Source organism: Lichenostomus cassidix, chromosome 5 (genome assembly GCF_008360975.1).
Source record: "Lichenostomus cassidix isolate B80296 chromosome 5, HeHo_3.0, whole genome shotgun sequence".
NCBI classification, from domain to species: Eukaryota; Metazoa; Chordata; class Aves; order Passeriformes; family Meliphagidae; genus Lichenostomus; species Lichenostomus cassidix.
The window spans coordinates 62,787,054-62,812,208 of record NC_139486.1 but is presented as its reverse complement, the minus strand read 5'-3'; the positions used below and the strand labels follow the sequence as shown (position 1 = coordinate 62,812,208).

The 25,155-nt window shown below is 51.1% G+C and overlaps 1 protein-coding gene across 1 annotated transcript in view; it reads left to right on the top strand.

Moving 5' to 3' along the window:
• Nucleotides 1-368: 368 nt before the first annotated feature.
• Nucleotides 369-25,155, top strand: part of EPS8L2 (EPS8 signaling adaptor L2) — a 48,231-nt gene continuing 23,444 nt past the window's right edge. The window contains exons 1-3 of the mRNA XM_085063502.1: nucleotides 369-656; nucleotides 18,769-18,833; nucleotides 19,872-19,927. Coding sequence (XP_084919628.1) covers nucleotides 18,790-18,833; nucleotides 19,872-19,927 — 100 coding nt within the window. The 5' untranslated portion in view covers nucleotides 369-656; nucleotides 18,769-18,789. The remainder of the gene's footprint in view (nucleotides 657-18,768; nucleotides 18,834-19,871; nucleotides 19,928-25,155) is intronic.

Here is a 25,155-nt window from a genome sequence, read left to right as displayed (position 1 = left end):
CAACCCACGAGCCAGCGCTGAGCAGAGCCCTGGGCTGCACAAAAGGTGCCTTGTTCCCCCCCGTGAGGCGGTCGGGCAGCACGTCCCCTCCCTCACCGGCGATGGAAAATCGAGCTCCAAGCACTTCTTCACCTCCCCTCGCCACCTTCAACCTTCCCATTGGGTACAAAATGTTCTCGAGAGCAAGAAACCCGAAATTTAACACGTCCCCGCTGGGCTCTCGGTCGCCTTGCCCGGGGAGTGGGCGAAGGCTGCAGCAGCCCCCGGCGCTCCCGCGGCCACCGGCTCCTGGTTATACAGTAACCTGTTGCTCCGGGTCCCAGCTCCACCTCTCGCTGCCGCCACATCCCTCCCCTCCTCTCTCTGCCAAGAAACCTCTGTCACCTGCTCTCAGACACCCGGGGCGAGCGGCACCGGGAGGAGAGGGCAGCGCGGAGCCACGGCACGGGAACCCTCAGGCCGGGGTGCCGGGTGGGCTCTGCCTCCCACCTTCCTTCAGCGTTCGCTGCACCGGGCTTACAGCCTGTGCAGGGAGGACAGGGAGCTTGGCTGCTGGAGAATGGCAGCAGGATTTAACTAGGAGGGCACGGAAAAGTGGGAGAGAACTCGCGGGAGCTGAGCGAACTGCGAGAGACAAGAGCGGCTTCTCAGCACCGGTGAGTCTGTCTTGGCGAACCCTAAAACTTCACATCCCCTTCCCCAACTTTTATCCACTTCAAAAGTCTGTCTGGTTCTGCTGTGGAGGGAGCGTGGCTGGAGACGGGCTGTGGTTGGGAGAACCATTGGTGTAATTTTCTTTTGTTTTAGTAAAAAAAGGTGAAAAAATGTATTTTTCCCAGCATTGTGTTTTCTGAGTTTGTTTCCTTTCCTGGTGATTCCGCACCGGGTGAGATCCAGTAGGTGGCACTTTCTTGGCAGCAAAATGTCCATTTGGCACAGAACGAGGCATTTTTTCTGTTCCTAATGAAGTCTGGAGACGTAGTTTTGAGCAGCTGTTTGTTTGCAAACCTCGGGATTTCCTCTTTTGGGGACATGTGTAGAATTTTTGGCTGTTCCCTGCTGGGCCCCTCAAGGAGCTGCTGCTCTTGGTGGGCGAGCTCTTCCTACCGCTGATCCTGGCAGTTTTCACCACCCGATTTCAGCAGGAAGGGAAGCTCGGAGCTGCCCTGTTCCCTGGCGTGACAGCTCTGCCTCCTGATGAGCTTTCATCCACGTTAACGAGTCACAACATTGCTCTCCGCTTTCTCTTATTTGCCTGGAAAATGTTGGTGCAAACTTCACTGAGGACAAGGCTCAGGGACAAATGATGTGACCGACATTATTTTCAAATACTGGAAATAACTGTGGCACAGCACAGTAGTAAAATCCGGTGATTGCCCTGCTGTAATTAGGGCAACAGGGAGTTAACACCTGTGTTGCTGGGCTGCTCCAAAACGCTGCAGCAGGGATCAGATCCATCAGCAGTTGCTCATCCAGGAGTGCTGAAGCTGGGCTGGGATGTGCCCCTAAAAAGGACGTTTTCTGAGGAAAAGTGACAGCCAGAGGCTCAGCCCCCAGCTGACACAGCAGGGACCCACGCAGGGTTTTGCCCGCAGATGCTGCAGGCAGCAGCACATTCCTGGCTCTGTTTTGCTCTGTGATTGAGTTTTCAGTTGATTAAGAAGGTAAATTAGTCCTTCACAGACAGAAAGAGCAGGCAGCAGTCCTGAATCAAGGAGCTCTTTAAAACAGGACTGGGAAAGAGGGACTTGGGATCCACTCTGGGAAGCTGTGAGAGGCAAAGGTCGTTGCTTGGCCCTGTTTAAAATCAAGGCTTGAACTGGTGTTTGGGGCAGCAGTACAGCTCAGTTCCACTGTGGTCAGGCCTATGTTGTTCCTGCTGCTTGCTCCTGCACCTGAAGCCTTGGGAAGGCTGGCCAAGGAACTGGTGCTCTTCCAGCTGCATCCCAGCCCTCCAGGTGGTCTAGAGCAGGATCTGCGCCACTGTACTCAGCAGGGCAGGGTGGGTTTGTGATATAATCACAGCGCTTAGAGGGAGTGGGGGTGGCTTTGGGCACCCAAGGAAAAGTTGAGTGCTGGCATTGTTGCACTGGGTGTTGGTGAAGTCCCGGGAAGGGAACAGCTGGGAGTGACGCCGGAGAATGGCTGTGACATGCGCACACTGCTCGTGTGGGGTCATGGAGCAGCTTGCCAAGACAAGCTCTGAGTCCATGGCTTTCTGCCCCTCTGCCTCACTCCCCATGTCAGGGTGGGCACAGACTCCACCCCAGTGATGGGTAGCCCAGATGCTGCTCAGCACCAAGAGGAAATGTCTTCTGAGCCATGGGATAGGTATTGCAGGGGCAGACAGAATGTGCCTTCATCCTGTCCTTGCTGAATACAAACCACTCGCCATCAGCCGGAGTGACAAAGCCCAGCCCTGAGCCTGAAATGGCCTTGCAGATCATTGCTCCTTGGGCTCCATCTGCCCAACTCCCATGGATGGTGTGATGGGTTGAGGGTTGGACTAGATGATCTCAAAGGTCTCTTCCAACCATGATGATTCTGTGAGGGAAATTGTGGAGCAGATGCTGTCTGTGGTGATATCAATGCAGCCACCATTTTGTCAGGCTGTGACAAATTGTCATGGCTGCCTGCCTGGATTCATCCAAGGGCAAGAGGAGTCAAGGAAGGGTTGCACAGGAGGAACCCTGGCCTGCTTGCTCTGCTCTGGTCACTCAGCTGGGCTGTAGGTCCTGATAGGAGGCCCTGCTGGGGCATGACTGGAGAGCCAAACCTGCCAGAGGTTTGTTGGCATCTCTGCACCTGGATGACATGGCTTGGAATGTGCTGGAAAACAAAATGCTTTTCATAGGGTCATGGGATCTTTCTGGAAAAGAAAGATTCAGAAGAGACACTAATGCACCGTAGGACTCGGGAAGTTTCAGTCCTTGTGGTAAAAAAGAAAGGAGTGAAACAGGGAGAGCAAATGTGTCGGCTTGTGTGGGCTTGAGAAACATCCATATGAAATAAGTCCTGAGTGCGTGGGGGACTCCTGGAGTCTTACTCCCAGAGGACTGGATCTGGGGAATCTGCTTTGGAGCACTCTCTGTCACACTCTCTGCTTTCTCCCTTCCATGCCATGGTCTCCCCAAAATGCTGGGTCAGGACATGTTGGTGGTTTTGAAGAAGACACAATGTTTTTGTCCTTGCACAGGCTGGTCAGGGCTCATGACTACTTTTTACAAGTGCAGTCAGCAGTGCTGCCCTTCCCTCCAGGACGGACAGGAATGCACGGCCTTTAGCCTGCCAGTTTGGTGTCACTGGCAATAAAACAATCACCCTCGGAAAATACTTAAGCCTACTGTAGTGTCCCCCAAGCAGAAGTGCCAGGCAAAGTCCACAGACTTCCTGGAGTGACAGGGATGACCTCCTGCACTCCACTAGAGCTTTGCCAGCAGCACAGTGTCTGCCTGGCATGGCAGCTCCCTGGAGCACTGGCAGATCCAGCAGCACTTGGCTCTGCCAGCACGGCCTCCTGAACCACCTGTTTGGCCAAGGCTCAGCAGGTGCCCAGAAAAATACCTACCTGCCTGCCCAGGAGGTATTCATGTTTCCCACTCCAGGGGAGGGGAAGGATGGTACCTCCAGAAACCCTCCCTGCTCATCCAGCCACAGGGCAGGAGAGTCCTTTCACCATCAGAAATGGTGCCAGGCACTGCACAATGCCTGGGTGATGCAGGAGATGAGATGCAAGGAGGCTCAGGAGGTGTGAGATCACAGTTTAGCTCCAGATCTCCACCTGCTCGCAAGACCACAGTCAGGAACACAACAGAGTGGAAGGATTTTCATGGAGTGGGGAGGCTGTGAACAGCATCTCTGTCCACTTGCATTGGGTTTGAAATGTCAAACTCAGGGAAAAATATGCTGTCATGCATCCCTAAAATATTTAATACCCCTGCATCAAATGGGTGTCAAGAGGGAAAGGAAGGGGATCCAGGGAGATCTGCTCCCACTTGGATATGGCTGCCTCTGCACATAGGTGAGGGTTTGTCCTTTCCCAAGGTAGTGAGAGTTTTCCTTTCTCCTGGGCTGGCAGCAGTGCCGCCTCTAAAATTGAAATGCACAATGCCAGGGGGGTAACCAAAAAAGTCCTGGCATTTTCCTTCCTGGTAATCCAGATAAATTAGGAAGAATTGCAATTAAGAAGGGAGGGACGGGTGTGTATCTGAGCTGGACCGGTTTGAAGATATTTGCCATTCACCTGAACTGCAATTCCCCAGGAGAGCCCAGCCCTTGTTCCCATTCCCCAAGTGCTCCCAAGGGCATTACTGTAATGTGCTCGCTGCCACTGAGGATCTGCTGAGGAACAGAACAAAAGCTTCCCACCCCCAGGAAGAAGTGAGGAGTCACAGGCTCTGCCTGCTCAGCTGCCCTGGGACAAGGACTGAAGTGCCCAGACAAGCTGCTGGGGCCCTGATTTGGTTGGAAGCACCAAGTGGGGCCGGGAGCTACCTGTTCCTTCAGGCACAGTGGGATCAGGGGACCCTCGCTAGGCAAGAGGCTGATGGCAAAGGCTGGGCTGCTCCAGCCCATCTGGCACAGAGCTAGATCTTGCTCAGGGTGCTCTGTGCCCTTGCATCCATCCCTGCCTTCAGAGGAGGATCCAAATCAACCCTGCTGACCAGCATCTCCCACAAAGGGTCTCCTTACCCTGCTGAGACAAGTAAACACATCTCACGTGTGAGAAATCCTCACCTCCAGGGCCAGGGGCACATTCCCACATCCAGTCCACACTTGGGTCTTCACCAGCTGAGGCATTAGCCCACCTATTCACCTCTCCTTTCCTGCTCCCTGGACACTGCCACAGCTTCTAGCAGCCATTTCAGCTGGAATGGAGGAGCTGAGCACCTTCAGGGTGATGGGACTGGATTTTGCAACAGCCTTGGCTGTCGTGATGGGCAGGTATGGCACAAATGAACCCTCATGGCTCACAGGCCTCCAACCCAGCCTTGCCCCAGGTGAAGTAAGCTCTTTCCATGGCTGGTGGAGCAGGAACACTCACATTTGTGGGCTGGAGTCTTTCAGCACTGCCTTGGAATGGGACAGCAAATTCTTTCCTATTTTTGGTTTCTGGCTGGGGCACTGAGTCCCACAAGTTTTTCATAATTTGAATTTAAGTTCACTCCTTCCTGCTTCCTTTTTCTTTTTCCCCCCTTTGTCTTATCAGTCTCAACCGGTCCAGATTTATACCCTACAAAGGTAAAGTGCAGCCCATCTGAATGGCAATAAACCAAAGTTCAGGCACCACAGCTGATTCAGAAAGTGAAATAGGGCTGCTGGTGGGATGGTGATTATGATCACGCTGAGTCAACACCACCCTCCCCCAGACTGTTTATACCTAACTTCCCTCTCTCTCAAGATGGGCAAAAGTGGGAACCATCTGGGAGCTCAGAATCTCTTCAATACCTTACAGGTGTTGGCTGCTGGAACTGGAGCTGACACCTAAAATCATGGGTGGCCCCAGATTCCCTCACCAGCAAATACAAAGTGAACCCCAAACCTGATCCACCTCCCTGCTGTGGACACGCCAGTGGCTTGTCCTAGTCTGTCACTCACTCCTCATTGCCACCCTCAGGACTCCTCTGGGTCATTCCTTGTCCCATCGCTGCTGCCAGCCAGGAGTGTGACTTGTGGATGCAAACTCCTCCAAGTCCTCCAAACACCTCTTTTTCACAAGGGCATGGAGTGACAGGACAAGGAGGAATGGCCTTAAAATGAAGGAGAGTGGCTTTACATTAGGGAAGAAATTGTTCCCTGTGAGGGTGGGGAGGCCCTGGCACAGAGTGCCCTGAGGAGCTGTGGCTGCCCCATCCCTGGAAGTGTTCATGGCCAGGTTGGACAGGGTTTGGAGCAACCTGGGATAGTGGAAGGCAGGGACAGGACATGGTCCTTGTCCATGACAGGGGAATGGAACTGGATGAGCTTTAAGGTCTCTTCCAACACAAACCATTCCAGGATCTATCCTAAGTCAGGTTTAAGGCTTTCAGTGGTGACTGTATGGAGGCAAAGCAGTGACTTTGCTGTCGGTACTGAGATAAACACAGAGGTGTCCATTTGCCTGAGCCTGAAATAATCCTTTCATCAGTAAATTCACTTCATAAAAACACCTGGGAGGGGAGAAGACAGAAAGGTAATTGCACCCACGATATCCCTTAATAAATCATAGGCTGGAGCCTACTCTCATTCCTGACACTACTGCCTCTTAATTATAGCTGTGTTCAGCTGAGGAGACAGAGGAGGAGAGCCAGGCTCTATGCAGAAGGGAGCACTAATTAAAACCTCTTTTCCCTGGGCAGATATTAATGTCTTCCTCTGGGGCAGAAGTGAATGGCCTTGTCTGTGGCCATTCCTGTGGGTTAACCTGTAACTCTGACTTTCACACAGCCAGGCAGTTCATCCTGTTTTCGGTAGCTGGTGTTCCCAGCATTGCTTCTGGGCTGAGATATGGACTGAGAAAAGTCCTTGAAAAAGGAAGAGGAATAACGTGTACCCAGGCAGCTTGTGCAGGTGTGGAGGTAAGGTTAGGTAGTAGGGGTGGCTCCTCAGTCCAGGTACACTGACCACAAAAGGGTTTTGCACACTGTCCCTTGATATATGACACAGGCAGGATTTCTGTCATGGAGAGGGTATCCCAGAATGCACCCCAACAAATCCTCTGACTGGATTTATGTGGACTTTAGCAGGCTTGATCCAGTTCTCCATGAGAAAAGAGTCCAGTTCCTCAGGCTGGTGGCAGAAGGAGTCTTGTACCACCAGGCACCTGCAGAACAGCATCTCTACCTGATCTCCTGATGGGTTTGGGACCTGGCCATGTAGGCAGGTGCATTCCTGGTTCAGCTCTTTCTCCAACATGGGAGAACAGAAACCCTGCCAAACTGCAGGAGGGGAGCAGTACTGAGCTATGGAAATGACAATTCGACCCACTAAAGTCAAAGGGCTGATTCTATGTTCTATATATTTATTCTGTGTTTCCATGATTCCCAAATAAAGTAAGTTAGGAATCTCCAGCTGTCCCTGCAGAGTTTCCATAGCAGGGAACCCAGCTGGTGAAGGGAGGCTGCAGTCCAGCATCCAGGTACATGTTCACTCCAAACTGGCATTCAAGCCAGAGTCAAAACACAAGGAAAATATTGGGTTGGGTTTTGCTCCCTTTTTTTTAACAATAGAAGGTGCAGGGTAGAAGTGTATAAGTGGCATGAAAGGGTCTCAGGGATGACTCCAGGACTGTCAGGAGTTGCTGCTGCTTGGAAAATAAGTTGATAAAATTTCGGCAGCTAAAAATAAGCCAGAAAAGCTGTGCCTCTGTCCAAGGAGCTGCTGCATGGAGCGAGGCTGGAGCAGGTTCAACAGGATAAATGGAGAGCAAATGTACCAGAGCTGGGCTCCTTGCTGGTCTCTGCCAGAACGAGCAGGTAACACCCAAGGTGTGGTTGGGCTATCAGCTGCCTGAGCAATCTCTTGACATGGAAGCACTTCCCACTGCTGCGTCTGCCCCGAGCTTCAAAACAAACCAGGAACAGCACTTGTATCTGTGACTTCAGCCATGAAACTTCCAATGCTCTTCAGCTTGGGAGAGGGACACTGAGGTGCTGCTCTCCTTGTGATACAGCCCATGGCACAGGGAATGAGGGAACAGCTGCTTCCTGCTGACAGAGCTGGGGGGCATCTCATGAAACCAGCAGCTGGCAAGTGCAGCAGGAACAAAACGAGGTGGTTGAGAACACTGTGCAAAGATGAGCATGGAGCATCCTGCCACAGGCCATTCAGGGTGTCCAAAGTTTACACAGCTTGGCCAAACACAGTTGGAAAGATTCAGGGATGGAAAAGGGCACCAGGAGCTCTTCACTCCCACTGCTGGAGGCTGGGAAAATTTGCAGACTAGACCAGACAGGCCCCAGAACATCTGCTCCACACCTGGCACGAGCCTGGAGACACTCCTGCTCCCTTGCTCCCTGCTCCCTGCCTGCCAAGACCTGGTGAGCAGACAGTCAGAGGTGAGAAGGACGATGTAAGGCAGGAGAAGGTTGCAGGGGAGATCCAGGCTGCCACCATCCTTGACAGTCCCTGGTATTTTGCCAGAGCTGTCTCCGACACACTCCACCCTTGCCAGGTGCCTGTGGCTGCCAGGATGCTGCTCACAGAGGCTGTGCTCCACTCCAGCACTGCGTGGGTGACAGGCATGCAGGTCCTCCTCTCAGAATCCTGTCCCCACAACCCAAGCTAAAGAAACACTTGGGTAGCTCATGGCATCCCTGAGCATCCATGAGCTCAGCAGTAGGCCCCTGGGGCAGGATTCGGGAACATCTGGCTGGGGAGCACCAGGAACAGCCCTTTGTCTTTCCCAAACCCCAGGTATTCCTGTGCTCTCAGGGCTGCCTGCCCCTTTCTTCAGAACGACCTTTAAAGAATATGCCAGGTTCTCCAATGTGCATGTTTAGGCACAACTCTGCTTTTGCCAACTTTCTCTGTGTCAGAGGGATTCATAAACGTGTGGCTCATTCAAGGATCAGACCTAAGGACAGCAAGGGGAGCTCAGTGGTTTTAAACCCCAGGATGTGGTAAGCACCACTCCAGCTCCCCTTTGGCTGAAGGAGCATCCACGTAGCCTGTGTTGGCCTCACTGCATGCCAACAGCCCTGATCCTTCCAAACACACCTTGTCCACCTGGCATAAAAGGGTTTTCCTGCTCCTTTCTCCCTCTCCTCTGAGGATCACGGGGTTATCCAGGCTAGAAGGTACCTCAAGAAGTCTTCAGGCCAACCCCAAACAGGGTCAGCTCTGAAATCAGAACAGGCTGCACGGTTCACTTCTGCCGTTCTTGAAAATCTCCAAGAATGAGATGGCACAACCTCCCTGGGCAAACCTGCTCCCCAGTGCCATGGTTCCCACAGCAGAAACGACTCCTTTGTGTGCCCTGCACAGCTTTAGCTTTTGGCGACTGGAAATCTCGACACCAAAGCCCCTGCAGCACACAGGAGTGGCCAGGGAAACCTTTCCTCTTCAAGGCAGTGCAGGAAACTCTTTCCCTTTCCCAGCCCTGGAATCAGTCTGGTTCCTCCTAGCCCAGCTCAGACTCCCATGCCAGTCTCTGCAGGGACCAATTGTGCTTTTTCCTCCTTGCCCTCGCAGGAGAGTAATTTTTTTGTGGCAAGATTGTTAAAACATTTCTGCACCGCAAGATTAGAAACTGCCATTTGAATTATTTTGATTAACCCAGCCTCACACATCCTTCTATTCTATACAAAACAAAGGGCAAAGGGAATGGGGTTTATTTTGGTTTTGGAATGATCTCTCCTGGGATTGTTCTGGTTACTGGGTAACTGGATGTTCAGGCAAAATCCTCCTATGGTCTCATCCACAGCTTCCCTGAAAGCCCAAACATTGGAAATCAATGATTTCCTGTGACTGTACATCTTGTCTTCTGACCCTAGAAACAGAGCAGGGCATCTTTCAGCAGGGTGTGGCAGTTGGGTTGAGTATTTTGAAGCAGAACATGTTTTGTACCAGCAATGAATGTTATGGTTCCTATAGGGACTCTCTGATAATCCAAAAATCTCAGCATTTTGCACGTAAAACAAATCAACGATGGACAGCAAAAGTCCCTTTGGATGAACTCCCACTTCTGCCTTTCAGAGGTGACTGGGAAGGGATAAATCTCCATTTTTCCATTTAAAATTTTATCTACCATGATATATATATTTATGAAAATACCAACCACAGAAGGCAAAAGCTACTTTAGACTACTACAGCTCAAGTGCTGTTGTCAGACCAAAAGCTGGCCTGAGCACCACCACCTCTCTGGGAGCCACCACTGAGCTGGTTAAACTGCTGTCAGGCTGTTTTCATGCAGGGACACCCAGAGACAAGCTTCCATGTGCCAAGTTTTAGCTCAAATGAACTGTTACAAATGGCCAAAAATACCTGGACCGGATATGAGTAGGAAGCACAAAATAGGATGGGAAGAGATGGCAATGAATGTTGTCATTATTAGCTTAAAAAGGCTGGAAAAGCCTTAAATATCAAATGGGATTTTTAAGACATGAATCTCCTCCCTTAAATCTTCTGCCCCACCCTCCCAGCAAAAAGCCCAGGGTGCATTGTACAGCAGGAAATGAAAATCAACTGATGCTTCCCAAGCCCCTACTGCTGTGGGCAGAGATTTGGGACAGGAGCAGAGTGGAATAACTCCTCACTGGTATGAGCAGAGGGAGATGGGCTGCAGCCCTCTCCCTTTCACTGGGGAAAGATAGGATGCTGTGACCTTCCTACACAGGGAGAGAAGGATTTTTAGTTCAGATTTACCAGTTTCTTGGTGCAGATATACCAACCCTCATCTAACCCCAGAGACTTTGAGCTGACATTGCTGGAGATGAACTGAAGCTAAACGTGGCCCCAGAGTGGCTCTCAGCCTAATAACAGCTTTTCTCTGATGGAGAAAAAGCTCTTGGCAGACCAACTGCCCTGTTACATGCCTGACTTTCTGCCAGGGAAGTGAATCAGCATTTCAGGGAGTGACCAAAAATGCCCTTCCTTTAGGAGGAGGTGGTGGAAAGGTCCCTTGGATCTCAGCAGCTTTGTCTTGCTCATGAACCAGTCATTATGGGGGAGTGCACTGACAAATGAGACTCCCTCTGCCCCTCCCGAGAGGCTGAGGGATCAGCCAGAGCCCCCAGCTGTCCTCGGTGCATTTCAGCCCAATTTGGGCTGCCAGCAGCCAGGCAAGGATGGTCAGGGGTAAAGGCTGGGGCTCAAGGCTGGGAATTACTGTGGAAAATGAATCTGCCTGCCAAATGCATGTTAGGCTTTGCAGGTGTCCTGTTAGAGGTAAGGAAGCAGGAATGTTGAGGCTGGCTCATAGAGATTGCACAGGGTTGATGTGAGGAGGCCACTGTGTACTTAGACATTATAACAGCCATTTAATGGACAATTAAGGCACTTAAGTGATCAGCTCAAAAAGCAGAGCAAACCTCTCACCTAGCTGTACACCCAGACCTGGTGAGAAATGACTAATCCCTACCAGACAAACCAGGACCACCCAGGGGATATCAGTGTGGTCCCTGTTGGACCAGGCAGCTTTGGAGCTTCTGGAAGAAGCCATTTTGCTGCAGCTGCTTTGCATAAACACAGTGCCACCTTCCAGCATGGCTGTGACAGCCCTGAGCTTTGTTCCTTGAAATCCCACCATGACAAACACCACTTGCTGTGCATCTCTCCATCAGAGCATTTCTGTGGGAAGCAGCAGGGACACGAGAGGAACCCTCACAGCTCCATCCCAGCTCTAGCCCATCCTCACAGAATCTGGGATGGTTTGGGTTGGAATGGACCTTAAACACCATCCAGCTCTTTCTCCTGACATGGGCAGGGACACCTTCCCTTAAACCAGGTTGCTCCAAGCCCTTGTCCAACCCAGCCTTGAACACTTCTAGGGATGGGCAGTCCACAACCCCCACCAGTGCCAGCATCCCAGCTGTTCCACAAATGCCTTCGAGGTTGGAAAAGCCATCAGAGCAATATTCCAGCTCTGCAAGAGGTGCACAGTAGGAACAGCTCTGGGAGCTGGTGCCTGCAGCCAACGACATGAGCACACAGCTGGTTTCAGGATTTTGGTGTTTTGTCTGAACACAGAGGCGATTCAACGCCCTCCTCCAGGCTGGGCTGAGCTGTTATCCATCCTGCTCTGGAATATGATACACACAGGCACAGTCACTCCCTATTTCTACTGGCCTGATCTCTGAGTCCTGATTTCTACACCGAGCAAAGAAAAAAGGTTCTCTTTCATCAACAGTGTGAAATCCTTCCCGTGGTCTAGAAATCACAGCTTTAACCCCCTTGCTGCTGGTGATCCAGAGCCCTGAGTACAGCACCAGGCTGGGAAAAGGGGATCATTTTTGGGGGTTGTGGGGTGAATGAGGACGCAGAACAGAGAAGCCTTCAGCATGACAACCACCAGTGCCGTCTTCAGCAAACTTCTGGAATACCAGGCATGCTACACCCACAGGTCCTGGCAGCACCAGAGCCATCCAGCCTTTCTCTTGCATCCTGCCCAGACAGTCCCACGGCCAGCTCCAGCCTCCCACAGCTCCTTGGCTCCCACCTCCCAGGAGCTGGGTGGTGCTAGGGACAGGATTAGCTCACAGAAGGTGTGGGCACAAAACAAAAACAGGACAGAGGAAAAAAGCTACAAAATTCCTCACAACACCCCTCTCTTCCCAGGAAGCTGAGGGAACATGTCATGCTGGTTTCTCTTCCTGGGGAGTACAAGTGACTCACATGACAGTTTCTCCCAGTTGGGCTTTTTTGAACTGGGGTCTTTTAATTAAAACCATTTAATGAGCTTTTATGTAAGGAATGCTCATCTGTCTCCCTGCATCTTTCCAAAAGCATCCATTAATATTTAACATGCTGTTTCTGGGCCTGGCTCTCCAGCTCTCTAAACTGCAGCCCAAGCATGGCTAATGCTCACCTTGGAATCCCTGGCAAGACACATAGCAAGCCCAAACCTGTTCCCTGTTTTCTTTCCATCCAGCTTCTGCAGAATTCCTCCAACAGAGAGGAAAAGTGTAAATCCAGGAGCTGTGACTCGGGATGGGGACTCTGCAAACAAGTCTTTCCGAGGGGTAGTGGAGTCAGCTTCCAGTTTTTTCCCAAGGTCTTGGAGACTGTGGCTGTTTGTACATTTTCCCTGGGTATTTATAGAGCAGGGTGCTGTCTAGACTTGTTTTTGGTTGTAGTTCTGGGAGGGAGGTTTTACTTTCTGGCAGGAATATAAAAGCTTCTCATTTTTGGTTCAGAGCTTTCCTTTCCCACTCCAACCTGAGGGCACCAAGGACCTCCAGTGCTGCTGGACTCCAGACTGGGACCTAAATTAAGGTCTGTTTGTGGATCATGTACACATTCTCTCTCTAGGTAGTTCTTGAATCTCCCATCAGGAATCTGTAAATACTGGCACTTTGGCTCTGTAGTGCCAGTTTGTGTTTCTGAGTTCCCAAGGCTCCATTTCAGCCACTTGGAGACCAGCAGTAAATCCAGATGGAATTCAAATGGTGGCCAGGGTTCACCAGTGCTGGTACAGGGGTGGCTGTAGGTCTGAGATGCCTCAGTCCAAAAAAGCTGCTTCCCCCACTTCTGCCACAGGGGCTGAAGAAAACTTGGTTCCTCTCTGCCCAGACCTGTTGGGCTGGGTTATATTTATTCAGGTGCTTGTCTTCTGGAGAATCTCCACAATGTGAACAATCTGATGAGCAGAGCAGGGAGCATTTCCTGCAGGCATCGGGCAGGTTGTACCCAAGGACAGTCTCTGCTGTAACAGGGCATGTGCCACACAAAGCCTGGAGCTCCACACAGACTCAGACTCCCCTCTTCCATCAGCCTGTGTTTTTCCAAAGGGATTCCTGATCCCAAGTGGCTCTGTCACTCTAAAGATAACTTGAAAGGGTGGAAGAAGAAAAAAACAGACGACTTGACACTTTCCCAAACTCGGGGTGCTGTAAATGCATCTCAAGCAACACAGGTAACAATGGGGACTCCTAGGGCCACCAGGCTCTCCAGGCAGTGTCATCTGGAGGTGTTCCCCTTTCCAAAGCTGAAAAGGGGAAGACCTTTAAACAGAGTGGTATTTAAACTTTTAAACATTAAAACAGAGTGGTGAAGTTCTGACTTGGTCCTGCTGAACAACCAAGGCCTGATTTTGCAAAAACAGGGTTTGGAAATTTTGGACAGGGCAAGATCCTGGCTTGCTTTTCCAAGGAGAAACAACAACCTGTTCCTCTGTTTGGCTGTCAGCCTCTCTGCTTTGGATTTGCATTTCCTGATGCTTTCTGACTAAGCCAAAGATTATTTTTTTATGAGTGCATGTTCCTGGCAGGGACCCTGAGTTTCTCCTGGTGAGCCCTGAATCCATCCTTACAGGCAGATTCAGAAAAGCAACTAAAAGCAGGAGAAGGGTGGTTAGGAGGCTGGACTAGGAGACCAAAGATCCATGTGAAGTTCTCAAGTCAACCACAGGCTCCCAGGGTCCATCTCACAAGCACTTTCTGAGATCTAAACCAGTTTGTGTATTGGGACTCAGAATTTAGGACTCTTGGTGTCTCATGGGGAGCCCTGAGCACACACATCCCAGTGCCTCACTGATTCCCAAAAGCTGTTTTGTTAGTGGCTTGATGTGGGATTGTGGCCTTTCCTACCTGCCAGCTCCTTCCATACCATCGGAGCAGGTAGGATGGATTGTGGGAGCTGGTGGGATACTCTCAGGGACTGGGGGATCTGTCTGGAGCAGGGACAGTGCAGGACACATACAGCACGATGCCTGTGCTCCCTCTGCTCTCCTGTGAGACCAAGCAGCCCAAGCTTTGCACCACAGCCCATCAGACAGCTTTCTCCAGCATGACATTCCCGTAGGAAAACACCCAGCAGCCCTAACAGACAGTGCTTTGTGGGCCTGGGAAGTCTCAGAGATAACATCGTGTGGTGGCTGCTCATGTTTCTCCCTGACGCCTTATGTTACTCCCCAAGGCTGCTGCCAGTCCAGCCTTTCTGCCTGGCCCATCCCCCTGGCACAGGATACACACACAGACAGCAGGGTTGCACTGGACCCCTCAGCCCAGGCAGGACCCCAGGGAGCATTTCCATCCTAGAGAGCTCACCAGAGCCCAAGCCCCACCACCTCTTGGTGCAGAGACTCCCTTCACCGTGGCTGATGGGGAATTCAGAAGTCCTGCCACCCCAGGCAGATTTTGGTGGGATGACTGATGGAAACACAGGTCTGTTAGAACTGGGATAGAACATGCTTGGAACAACTTGCTATTACTCCTGGTCACTTAGCTTAAGGGTTTTGGGGGTTTTGCCATATTTTCCTACTGTTCCAGTAAAAACTGTTGTTTTGATCAGCACTTGCCTGCTGCTACAATCACATCCTAATATCCTCTGATACCAAAAACCCCAATCTCAGTCTTAAAGGCCTTAGACCCATGAAGAAAAATATTCACAAACACCAGATGCTGCTGTTATTAATGGTGATGTTAATAACAACAGACCTACCACTAGTATTGCACATTTTCAAGTTGTCCAGTCTTCACCCAAATCCAGAATTTTTCATGTCCTTTCCATGCCCTATAAGAAGTCTGACCACAGCAGATAAGGGAGAACTATACCTAATAAAAATAAAGTTGAACAATAGCAGAGATCAGCCCAGAGAGGAGAAAGAGATATTACTCTTTCCCTTCACAAAGTGCTTCTCCACCCTTGGAGAAGAGGGATCAATGTCCCAGCTTCCTCTTCAAAGAGACTCAGAAAAAGCCAAAACAATGCATGGCCAGCTTCCATTTGCTATAAAAGTACAGAAATGTGGCGCAGACAATGCAAGGCTCCTGTCATGGCTCCGTGTGTCTTCAGGAGGATATTTGACCTCCAAGGATAAGACTGTCCGGAAAGTCAGGGAGAGGGATTTCCTGTGCTTTAAAGTACAACATGACTTCACCCACCTTGATGGCCTTTAGCACTGATTTGTGCTGGCCTCCCTAAGTCCCTCTGGGACCTCCTGGCCTGGGACAGATCAAGGTGCCAGCCTTTAGGCATGCAGTTTAGCTTCCCTGTAGTTGCTCCAGTAGCAGCGGACAGAATTTGAGCCTGGCTTAGCTCCTGGAGTTCCCATCCCATTCCACACCACGCTCATATGCAAGGCTCAGCTGCCTTGCTTGGTGACCCATGCAGAGACACTACCCTGCACCAGCAAAAGGGCCGGTGATAGTCCTGAAATTAGCTTTGGTTAGGCTGAGTTAAAGGTGGCAACTGCACAGCCACACATCGCATGGTGACATTTGCCTCTCGCCTCCCTCCCTGCACTCATCCCGCTGGGGAAGGAGGAGGCAGCAGCCACACCTGCTGGGAGATAAGAGGGAGATCAGAGCCCTGTAATCAGGGCAAGGAGAAGACAACATCTGGCTGAGGCTGCAGACTGTGGGAACTCTTAGGGATGCTCCCATGGGGAGAGGGAACCTGGGGAAGGCCAGCCCACAGCTTCATCCCTCACGTCTTTGGCTCTGTCCACATTTCAGGTGACGTGCTCTCTGCCTTCCTTCACCTTTCACAAGCCCAGTTGTCTCTTGATTTAGCAAACTCATTAGAAAGTCTCCAACCCCTCAGAAATGTGCCCTTCCCCCTCGCAGTCTTCCAGCTCGGATTCAATTAATTTCAGGCAATTAATGCTGAATTAAGAGCTTTGGCACAAAGCTCCATCCTGGTTTCACTTGGCCAGCACCACACCCTCACTGTGACCAACACAAGGCCAAGCACAGCCACAGCCTGAACACAGTGAGGAAAGCTGAGCAAAGGGCAAATAGGAAAATAGCAGGAATAAACAAAGAAAAAGGAACCCAGCCTGATAAGGACCTGCTGACTTGGCAGGTGTATGCACTGCTTCCAGTTTCATGGCCTCGGTGGGACATGGGCACCCTGCAAGGGAGGACAGCCTTCCAGGTTAGCTTATCCTCTGGGGAGCCCAGCTGATCCCATCAGTACTTTATTAACCACCATGAGATGAAGAATTCAAGGCTGGTCCTGCTTCACCCACAAAGGTGGGTGCCACCATCCTGGAGTCTGCTGCTCTGGCTTGCATCAGATGGGTTCCTCATAGAGCAGATCCAGAGGTGTTTTTTGGTTTTTTGGACACAGCTTGAGAAGGAGAAACAAAAACCAGGGTGACCTTGGCTGGATCCCTGGTTCCTCCTGGTGCTTCACAGCTGGGGCTGGGACCAGGTCTGAGCCCCACGGGCCAAACTTGGTGACAGATTCCTGCTGGAATAACCTGGATTTCAGTGCATTAGGACATGGCCCTGGGGCAGTAAGTGAAAGGGAGCCAGAAATATGACACTAATATGCAGAAACCCTCCCAGCTATCATCATCTGTGGAACTCAAGTGATTGGGTGGTGCAGAGTAAACAGAGCAGAGCGGGGTTTTTAAGAGCCCAAGTTCTCTTTTCCAGGTATCTTATGGTAATGCACAAAGAGATCTGGGAGATAGGAACAGTTTGAGGGACTGTAAAAGGAAACCAGCAGCCAGCTATTAACAGAGGAAAAATTCACAGGTACACAAGCTTGGGCACAGGGGTGGGTTTTATTACACTCGGAGGGGTTGGCAGACCACCAAGTTTCTATTCTAATGTGGATATGAATTTATACCTCTTGTAGGTGTGCATAGGGATTTCAGTATCAACCTCAAGAGAGACAAAAAAGAGGGAATTTAACATACTGGCTACTAAAATGCACTTGAGAGTCCTTCCTAACAGTGTCTCTGTGCTGAGTGTGTTACTGTGACAGAAAACAGGCTGAATTGTAAGGCTGAGCCCAAAATGTGCTGGGGTTCCCCACACAGTCTGTGTATAGCCAAGTGCTTCATCTGCATCCCCATAAATACATCCCTCTGACATCCCACTGACAGTCCTGATAAGATCAGTGAGAAAACTGTCTCTGCCCTCACCTCAGGGTGAAACACACGGAGCAAAATACCACAACTGTTTCAACATGAGGAATAAAAACGGATACGTAAGGAATCTAGGGCAGCTCTGCTGATGATACAACAAGCCCTGCAGCAGATAGTGAGCCTCCAGAGGGGAAATCCCAGGTGTCAGGGATGACTCCAAAGTATTCCCTGGGGATTACACACACTTTAGCCTAGATTTAGCAAAGACAAACCCTGGGAGGAAGCTCCACTGCCTGCCCGTGGCTGTCACAGCAGCCCCTGGCACATGCCAGGCACACTCAGAGGTCCCCTCGCAGGAAATCCCACTGAAGATACTGAGGAATTTCTTCCTTTAAGCCAGCAATGAGTATTTCAAAGCCAAACCTTTGAATCCTGACAACCTTATCATGAGGTGAGCAGGGCCGTACCCAGGCACAAATGTGCCCCTGAACTTTCCAAGAGATTGAAAAAACCTTAAAGACTTTGCCTTGGCTTCCCTTCAGCCCACGCATGGAGCAGAGGTGAAAAACTTGGATATCAAAACAAATAATCCCCTGAGATCTTGTTATACCTTTTTTTCCTTTCTTTTTTCCCCTTGCAGTTCTGCTGTCAGAGCAGTGCCTGGATCTCTCACATCTTCTCCCACATTCTAATTCTCACCTGAAAGAGGAGAAAAAAAAATGTGCTGAGCCTGTCTGCCTTTCACCAACCACTTAGTCACCACAGTACATTTTCCTCCATCCTTGTGCTGCCAGTGGAGCAGCATTCAGTTATCCCACTTTTATTTATGTGGGCAATCCCCTCGTAAAGATATTTTAACAACTGGTGTAGAGCTTAAAATTACCATGCAACAAAAGCTAACGGCACTCTATGCATGAAAAGTGGCTTGGGACACACAGCCATGAGCACACAGGCACAGGGACTGGGACAGACCATGAAAGCAAAGGCCACCTCTGTCCCTGTTAAACCCTAGGCTGCTGGAAATAGATGTGCTGGAATGCCACAAAGTCAGGGTGTGCCTGGAATGGAAGGGTAAGAGGGAGTGGTGGAAGTAGGTTTTGAAAAAGCATCTTGGGATGTGTCACCTTCAGTCCAGGTCAGAGCAGTGAGAGGTGTCTGAGAGCAGCAAGGAAACACCCTCGTGCTCACCTGACTGCTCCATCTGCTTGGAGACCCCAGCTTGGAGGCAGGGAGGGCAGGATGTGCTCAGATAAATCACCTGAGAGCCTATTCTGTAACCACTGACCTTGTCTCTTGTGCTTTTGCTGCAGTTGCCTGGCCTGTGAAGCAACATGAGTCACAAGGGATCCCTCAGCAGCAACCCCGGCTCATCAAAGTAAGGATATTTCTGCACCACTCCTTCCTACTGCCCAGGGGATACTCCAAGCAGTCCTGCTCATCCCCAAAGTTCCTGGTGTTTGTTTCACCATTCCTGGGCACCTCACAAGCTGGCACTGCCTCACATGCCACCTGCTCTGTGTGCTGGGGTTTGGTAATGCCACATTAGGCAGAGAGAGCAGAGGGACACCAGGAGCCTCTCCACCTGCAGCCTCAGGCAGCCCATGGCAACTTCCCAACAGAGCCAGAGCCATCAGCTGTGTCCCTCCTCTCTGCACTGGGTCTGAGCACCTGGACCACTGCCTGCCCTCAGGGGGGCATGGTGACAGCACGAAGCAGCCCCTGGGCACCCACAGGCTCACTGCTCCGTGCAGGACAGCCCAACACAGTGCCTCAGATCCTGCCAGAGAAAACACTGTGATCTCCTGGCTGCTCTTTCCTACCCACAGCCCAGGAATGGGAGGTGGTCCTATGTGTGGTGTGTAGAGACCTGACGCCCCAAAACTCAACTGTTTACACACAATTCCATCCTCCCACATTCTTACATGGGATATGTTCCATATCCAAGCACCTGCCTTCAAGGGGTACATCTCCAATGTGTGCATTCAGAAGGGATCATCACCTTGGCTCTGACACTGCCTGAGGTGCAGGTGGACTCAGGTATAACACGGATGGGTCTCCATTTAGCTGGGCTGCTCCCTGTAAGAGCCCTGCTTTTGGCACACTGGGAGCCACTGTCCTTAAACCAGCCCCTCCAGAGCATTGTCCTTCCAGGGGACACTGTGAAGGTAACTCTAGTGGGGACAGGCCTGGCTGGGCTGCTCCGTGTCCTGTTTCCACTGCGGGGTTCAGTGACATGTGCCTGCGGTGTGGATAACAGGTAGGGTTGCACAGGGAGCTGCCGGCACGGCCCACAAGGAAATGCTTTGCATGGAAGGGAAGGGCTGCTCCCTCTGGAACTGCTGCAGAGCTGCTGTGGGAAAACTGATGATAAAATATTTGGGAGCTGATGGTTGATTTGTACTTTGTTTTCCAGTGGCAGCATGGGCAAAGCTGACGGAGCCTCCAAGCTGAGCGCAAAGGACCTGTACGGTGAGTTGTGTCTGCAAACATACCCAAAGTTTGCCACAGCAAAGGCACCTCTGGAGAGCTGGATGTGGATGCTGGGGAGCTTTAGGCTGGAACTCAACCAAAACCGCATGAATCCAGAGTTCCATACGCAACAGGCTGGCCTGACCTGGCAGCAAAAACACACCTTACATCTGTGCTGACACCTCCCACACTGGGGACAGTTGGGATTTTGTGGGAACAGAACTTCCCCTACCCAGATCCTCCCCAGATCTGTTAGCAAGATCACCTGATAAAGGACCTCACAAAAGAAAGACTGTCCTCAGCAGGTTAATGATTATCCTCTTCTAACTACTCAGTGAACCATGAAAATTCCATGCCCTTTGGCTCTTTGGAAGTGCAGGGAATGGGCAGGATGGGTGTTTGTGCACAGTCTGAGAGGCAGCTTGTTTACAAACCACCAAGGAGCACATTTAGCTATCAATAAGTGTTATTCCTGATCTCACCAGATCCAAGTAGCCCAGGTGAAAATGTGGCTTCTGGAGTGGGCAGAGCAAGCACAAATCACGTGAGAAATGACCTCCCTCAGTTAATTCCTGGACAAGAAGTTGGGGGTTGTCTGGGAGAACACAAGAAGCTTTTGGGGAGTCTGAGCCTGCAAACTCTCCCACCTGAGAGCTGTGGATTTACCTGGTTGATGTTTAATTGGGAAGGAACAGGCTGCATGTGCTTCTCCTTAGAGATCTTCTATTTGATCAGAGATTGCCTTCGGTAGCTATGAACTGCCAAGGTGGTTTATCTGTCCCTGGGAAGTGACTCTGCCCAAGGGTTTTGGCTGCAGGTTTATCCATGTGGAGTGGCCTGGAGCAGTGTCCATGAGGGGCTAATCTCACCTGGGGAGAAGTGGGATGGCAGGGTCTGTACTTGTTGTTAAACAAAGCCATTGGTAACTTCAATTAGCTGCCAAGAAATGCAACATGAGGATAATGGCAGAGCAGAAATTTAGGCTGTTTGTGGCCTGGATGCTGCAGGATGAGCAGGTGCCAAGCAGGGGTTTGAACTGTGTCTGTCACTTCTGGAAATGGAAGGACACATGATATGGAGGGAAGAGGATAAGGTGTGGAAATTTTGGGTGCACACAGGGCTGCTAGTGCAGACAAACTCCTCCTGCCTGCAAGGCAGTGCGCATTCCTTCGGCTGTGCACTGAAACTGTGGCACATCCCATCGGGGGCAGGAGGGCTGTAGTTGCCAGGTAACAGCCCTACAGAGATGTGTGAAAATGAACCTGTAACAACGGTGTTACAGCCGAGCAGATTTGCAGGCTGGCACCCTTGGGTGCAGGCAGCCCAGGGCTCTGAGCCGTCAGGGGTCCAGGGTGGGATCTAATGGTGCCATGGCACAGGGAGCACCCCTCAATCCTGTGCCGTGGAAGCTACTGCTGGGAAAGGCTGACAGATTGCCTTGGAAACAAAAACAGCTCTCAAAAAAGCACCTTTCAACACAGAATTTCATCTTCTACATTTTTTTGCATGAACACACCTCAAAAGCAAATTCACCAGGGCTGGTCCCTCTCTGACCAAATTCCAGCAAACCTGAAATGAGGACTGTACGTCCCTGGGCCAAATCCTCAGGAGGGGTAAGGCAGCTGCCTGTTATTCCCCTGCCACTGCTAAAGCGCAGAATGAGCTCTGCAGGCATTCCCTGCACAAATCAGTGGCTCTCGGCCAGCCCAGCCCCTGGCATGAACACATCCAGAGGGATTTTGCTTGGCAGCACTGGAAACCCACCCACTAATTCAGCAAAGGACAGTCAGCACGTGTAAACCAGTATTTAAATGCCTTGGTCCCCTTCCCACTCGGATCCTCCCTCCCCCAGCATTAATTTCTGCTGTGAGCTGGCCCATGTGGGGGTAGAGAGCAGGCAAGAACTAAAATTCCAGGGAGAATTACGTTTCATAATGAAACAAATCACACCAAGCTGAGCTGGCCTTATGTGATTACAACACTGCTGAGGGGCATTTGGAGCTGACAAGATTTTCATATTTCCATTTTCTTCCAGTGCAATCAGGCTGGACCCTCAGCCTGTGTACACTGCCAGATCCCCAAGAAGTGAGTGCAGTGACTCCCAAATTCCCAGCACACAGGCATGCTCTGCATTTAAATCTTGCTGGGTAATGATCACAGATACTCCAATGCACACAGACGTCTAAATATTATTCCCTGGTGCACAAGGCCTTGGGTTTAGCTTTCCAAAGATACTTTTTCTATAATAATACTGGCCTAACATGACAGGGGTGCCAGATGCATGTACACAAGTGCTACCTGAGGGCCAAGGTATCAACAGGGACTTACTAGGAATATTAAACCCACCTCAGGGGAGACCCTGAAGAGGGATGTTTAAAATTGTGATGGTAAGGCTGGAACAGAGCAGCAGCTTCAGGCTGTGCACGGGAAGGTGACTGGATGATGAAGGTGGGGAATCACTCTGTGGGGGCTCCAGCACACAGTGTGAAGGTCCTCATGGGACATGGCCTCATCACACGGCTATTGATGGGTGGGAAAGGCTCTGGTGTCACACCTGGCCTGCTGAAATTGCTTTGATCACCAAATATGTTGCCCACTACCATGTCTTCTTTACTGTGGTGAGCACAGAGGCATGTGGAGAGATGACCAAAGGAAATTCTACAACGGACTTGGCTTAAAGCCCCAATATACCCTTCACTGGCTCTACCCCTACCAGAGCTGGATATGCTTTCTAGCTGCTCTGCCATCCTCAGTGGAGTTTCCTGGCCCTCATGGGAGGAGGACACTCATCCTTCCCTCTGCCCTCAGTGAAACAGCACCACGTTAGTTCAGCTCCACGTTCTGGAATGGTCTGTGGCTGCAGGCAACAGTCCCACCTCAGCTGGCAGCAGGGAGTGGCTGGCTCTTCTCAAGTTGCCACCTTCCTCCTCACACAGCCACCAGCTGAATAAATGTTAATGCACAACATAAATAAATTAGGCTGCTTCTCCGCTTACGGGCATCTGTTCCAAGCCCAGATGAAAGCCTGTGGGGGGGAAACCAGGGTGGCTCCAGCTGAAACCACGGGAAGGGCTGGCAGGAAGCATTTCTGCACAGCACTTCCCGCAGCAGGAAAGCTGCTGCCACCCCTTTCTGAGGTGGTTCCAGGTGGGCTTCTGCAGGTGTTCCCCTCAGCTGCTCCCATGGCTGTCAGGCAGTGCTGGCTGGCTCTCCTGATGGATTAGGTGTGTAGCCAGGAGAAGCTGAGGGCAGTTTGGTGATTGCAGTGATTTCTCGTAGGGCTGTGGGGAGGAGCAGCTCATTTCTGTTTGGCTGCTGTCTGTCCCTGTGGTGCTCAGCCTCCTTCCAGCCCCCCGGGCCAACCTGTGAGACCAGCTGGTTCCAACCTGCCCACCCATCCTCAGTGCACTCATTTCTGGGAGAGAACTGAACTTGTCAGGGCACAGGGTTGGAAAAGGGATTTTGGAGCAATGAGTTAGGCTGGAGAAGCGCGTTGCTGAGGCCGATCACTTGACACTGTGCAGCTGAAACCCAAGCCAGGCTGCAGTGCTGTAACAGGACACGGGGCACTATCACAAAGAGAAGAGCCACTTCCTGCCCAGTGTGGCCCTGGACAGGGATCATCTCCCTGAGGAGCCACGGGCAGAGAGGCTCTGCTGGCGCCAGCATCACCCCTGCCTGAGCTATGGCCAGCTGTTTGGCCCTGCCCAGGTAGAACACACTGATGGAGAAGGAGTAAATTACGTTTAATGGTCATGAACCAACTCCTGAGGTCTCCATAGACCTCCCTTGTATCCCAACGGGGCCTCCAGCCCCAGCCACATGGGGAGGTCTCTGAGATGAGACCCTCCAGCCCTGAGCACAGCCCCCAGAATGTAATTCCTTGCTGCTGGCTCTCCCACACCTGGCCCAAACCATGAGCTTGTTCACAATTCCAGCTGGAGGCCACGTGGCTGTCACACTGTCATTGACAGGAGCATGGAGGGGCTGCTCCTTCCCCACAACCTCCAGGAGAGGATTTGTGCAGGATTTAACACACACTGGTATTATCTGCAAGAGAGAACCCTGGCAGGAGTGGTGGCTAAACCCGAGCCTGCTCAGCCACACCGCTGGGTCGAGAGGACTGTGTCCATCCCTAAACTTATGGGGATTTGGGCAACATCTGAAAGGTGCCACTCATCACCATGTCTTCAAAGGTTTCATCCCACTGCAGAAAAAGCCTGAGGTTCAGCAGAGATCCAACCTCCTTGCCCAGGTCATTAATTCCTCATCTCCTCTGCTGCCAGCCCTGAATAACTAACTCCCTTGTCCTCCCCCACTGCTCCTTCGGTGCCATTCCAGCTCCTTTCTTCACATCCCCTTTCCCACTCGAGATTCCAGCTTCAGATTACCTGGCTCCCCTTTGAAGCTGCATGTGTGGGTGACCCTTTTATTCAATGCCTTGGACACTTAATACTCCAACTGGAAACAGGGCTAGAAGAAAACTGGAAGCCAACAATCCTGTTGGTTCCTTCAGATCAAACCCCAGTGGTGGATAAGACAGGGAACACATTGGCTCAGTTCAGCCCTCACTGGAGCTACCGGGAGGAGGAGACGCTGCTCCAGGTGCTGCTGGCTGGGAATCTGGAATGGCAGTTAGTGACAGGGATGCTGTAGAGAGCACCCCACCTCTGATGCTGCTCAGCAGTTCCAGTGACCCTTTTTCTTTTTGCCACTTGGAAACTGCTAAGCACAAGTTCTCTCCTTGCATGGAGTAACTGTTTAGAGTTGACACAGAGGAAAGTTTTCCTAAGTGGCAATGGGTTTTTGGATATGCCCAAGTAGCTTGGGAACTAAAGCTGTGGTAGTTCATAAAAACAACCACAAGAAAAGGGGAGCTTTTCATTACGAATTTTTTCAATACTCAAATAAAGCATATTAATTAAATCAGGATTCCCCCAATCTTACTGTGTTCTGACGTTCAAAGTAATGTCATTACCAGCTACAGGAAGTTCAGAAAACACCATTTTGGGTTTTTTGGTGAAAAACAATTTGGCAGATTTCTTCCAGCACTGGTTGTAAAGCAGAAAGGAACATCGCTACTGGTGAGCTGCAGCCCCTCAATGCCCCAGTTATCCTGCTCCGAGCAGCCCAGTGGACACGGTGCTGCCAAACACACTGGACACAAACACACACTGTTCCTCCACGTACTCAGTCCTTGCACAACCCAGGAGCTGAGCCAGGGTTTT